Here is a 2880-nt window from a genome sequence, read left to right on the forward strand (position 1 = left end):
CTGGTTGACAGCTCCCTTGCGTCGTGACTATGATTTCCGGACCAGAAAGCAAGAGAAGCACCATACAGGTCCAAGTCCGATGGAGGAGTTAAATTTTCCCATGATTGACCGTTTCCCACCAGATTACATGCATAGTGTGTGTCTTGGTTTAGTGACGAAGTTTCTCAGCTTACTCAGAGCTATGCCAATTGGACACAAGGCCAGGCTTTCTTTGGAGTCCTGGAATCTGCTGAATGATAACATTGAGCAACAGAGTTTGGCTCTGAGTATTCATTTCCCCCGAAAATGTCGAGGTGTCGTAGACCTGGATCGGTGGAAGGCATCTGAGGTACGGTAGTTTCTTCTGCACATAGGACCCGTTTTTCACGAGATATCTTACATCCTGACGTTTACGAATGTTTCATGTATTTTTCGGTAACCACTTTCACAGGCTGTTCACCTTTTTTTCACAACACTATGCTGATTTTTTAATTGATGTTTCCAAGGTTTCTGTGTCAAAATTTGCTGCTATTTTTGGTCCCAGCCATTTAGTCTACAACATACACCTCTTCTCCCATTTATTCAATTTCGTCAAGCTTTATGGTTGCTTGGATCGTTTTTCCTGTTTTCCCTATGAATCGGAGCTGGGACATTTGAAGCATTACATACATGGGCCAAAACCACCAGCTGTTCAGCTTTATCGCCGACTGGCCGAGCGTGTGGGATTGGATGCTGTCGAAAGGAAGATATTTTTGGATGATGTTGGTTTGCGACTGAGGCCATCAGCCACTTCTGGATGTCACAGGTTTATTCATAGGGATGTCGTGTTTTCGAAAAACTTTCCCGACAACTGCATTTTGCTTGATGGTCAACCAACTGTCATTGTAGATTTTTCTGGAGATACTATTGAGTATCAGAAATTCAAAACTGTTCTCCCGCTTTACACTCACGTATTGATATCGACAGACGTTTTAGTTTTGCAATGCTCTGACTTACAACACACTCGGTTGTTTGCATCAGTCGACCAAATATCTTCTGCAGAGACACTCGTATGTACTTCCCCATTTTGCATACCCTTATCGATCAGTTAGTACTCTTACCACTGGCACTCGACACATGTATGCATTTATTACTTGTATTACTCATTAGTTCGTAAAATATGTATACATATTTATGTTGATGTGTTATTCCATCAAAGCTTCCGTTTGCATGTGGACATTCTCTTGCTAAATGTCGTATTTGGAAGTTGTTTTTCAGCCATGTACGCTGTTCTCATATTTACGGACAACTCTGTTGGCATAGTGCATGAATCGTGGTTCGTACCGCCCGATTCAGCCCTTTGGCCCTCGTGCACAACCAGCACTCTTTATACCAACTTACTTAGGGGTGCTCTATCAAAATATCCACTTAAGTCGTGCACGTACGAAGTGTATCGACGGTGCAGCAAGTTCGTCTTCAGTTAAAAATGTTCTAGAAACTTTTCCGGATGCACTGAGTGCTCAGTAGGAAGCCCTTGACTCAGGGCATACCTCCTCTGCAGAGCAAAACGATGAACGGCTGGTACGTCAATCCAGGCGCAAACAGTATGTTGATCAATCGTATTACGATGGTTGCAGTACAAAGAAACGGCTGTCTGAATTTACAGACGGGTCGGATCGTAATTCTAGTGGTGACATCACTTTGTCTGCAAACATAGTCGTAAGCCCACCAAGTCCACAAATACCGTAGGTACTCTCGCACCTACCAACTTTCCAAGTTGTAAAATCCTCATTTTCAGACGTACCAATCCGACTGCCGCAATTAGTGGATCATTCCTGTTCAAGAAGCGCCAAAGGTCCCTGGTGATGCCCTGATGATATGTGGAACGTACGTTTTATTTCATTACCACCATCTAGAATCTATCAGCAGTTCCACGTATACAACACTTCCCGCCGTGGGCGATCCAGAACCAGGCAGTTCTACCCCGATCCTCAGGTTTTCTTAACATTCCATGTACTTTACTTTCTAGAACTAACTCTCCAAATTCAAAGGCCAGCCTAATTTCTGACCAACCTCATTCTCAGTGAGTAGATTACCATGTTTTGATTAAACTATTTTATGGAGAAATTAGAGAGAATCTACTCGCTGCTCCAGAGAATGCATATGAAGCTGGACTCTTTAGTACCCACAAGCAGTTCTCAGACATTCGACGAGCCCCCTTTTCCGCTGTCATCCATGGATGATCTCCGAAAGTATGAAGAACATCTAAGAGATGGTCCACGCTATGCACAGCTGGTAAGTATTATTCGTAGTCAGGATTGTTGATTTCATAAAGGTGGAAAGGTGGCTCTTGCAGGAGGCTGGAGATGTACAAGTGTACGTGACCAACATGCTTACGCGGACGTTGACACCAGGGATAGCCGTACTACTCAACTGGCGAGAAATAAATGAAAAAGAAGCCTCCGGATCAACCAGGCTGGCCCATATGTAAAATCAGAGAGCCGTTTCTTTGTACTGCAACCATCGTAATACGATTGANGACTTGCAACACACTCGGCTGTTTGCATCTGTCGACCAAATATCTTGTGCATGCTTAATTTTTTGCCGCACAGACACTCGTATATACTTCCCCATTTTGCATACCCTCATCGATTTGTCAGTAATCTTACCACTGTCACTCGACACATGTATGCATTTGTTACTTATTTTACTCATTAGTTCGTAAAATGTATATACATATTTATGTTGGTGTTTTGTTATTCCATCAAATCTTCCGTGTGCATGTGGATATTCTGCTGTTAAATGTCGTATTTAGAAGTTTTTTTCAGCCATGTATGCTGTGCTCATATTTGCGGACAACTCTGTTGGCATAGTGCGTGAATCGTGGTTTGTGCCGCCCGATTCAGTCCTTTGGCCCTCGTG

General features: G+C 43.3%; 1 protein-coding gene across 1 annotated transcript; it reads left to right on the forward strand.

The window, feature by feature from the left end:
* Positions 1-395: 395 nt before the first annotated feature.
* T265_01596 (hypothetical protein) lies at positions 396-1832 on the forward strand (the record flags this gene model as incomplete). Its single annotated transcript, XM_009165655.1, has 3 exons — positions 396-1065; positions 1520-1703; positions 1757-1832. 3 exons carry the CDS (start codon positions 396-398, stop codon positions 1830-1832), a joined length of 930 nt encoding a protein of 309 aa, XP_009163919.1.
* Positions 1833-2880: the final 1048 nt, after the last annotated feature.

This window comes from Opisthorchis viverrini, assembly GCF_000715545.1.
Source record: "Opisthorchis viverrini unplaced genomic scaffold opera_v5_17, whole genome shotgun sequence".
Classification (NCBI taxonomy): Eukaryota; Metazoa; Platyhelminthes; class Trematoda; order Opisthorchiida; family Opisthorchiidae; genus Opisthorchis; species Opisthorchis viverrini.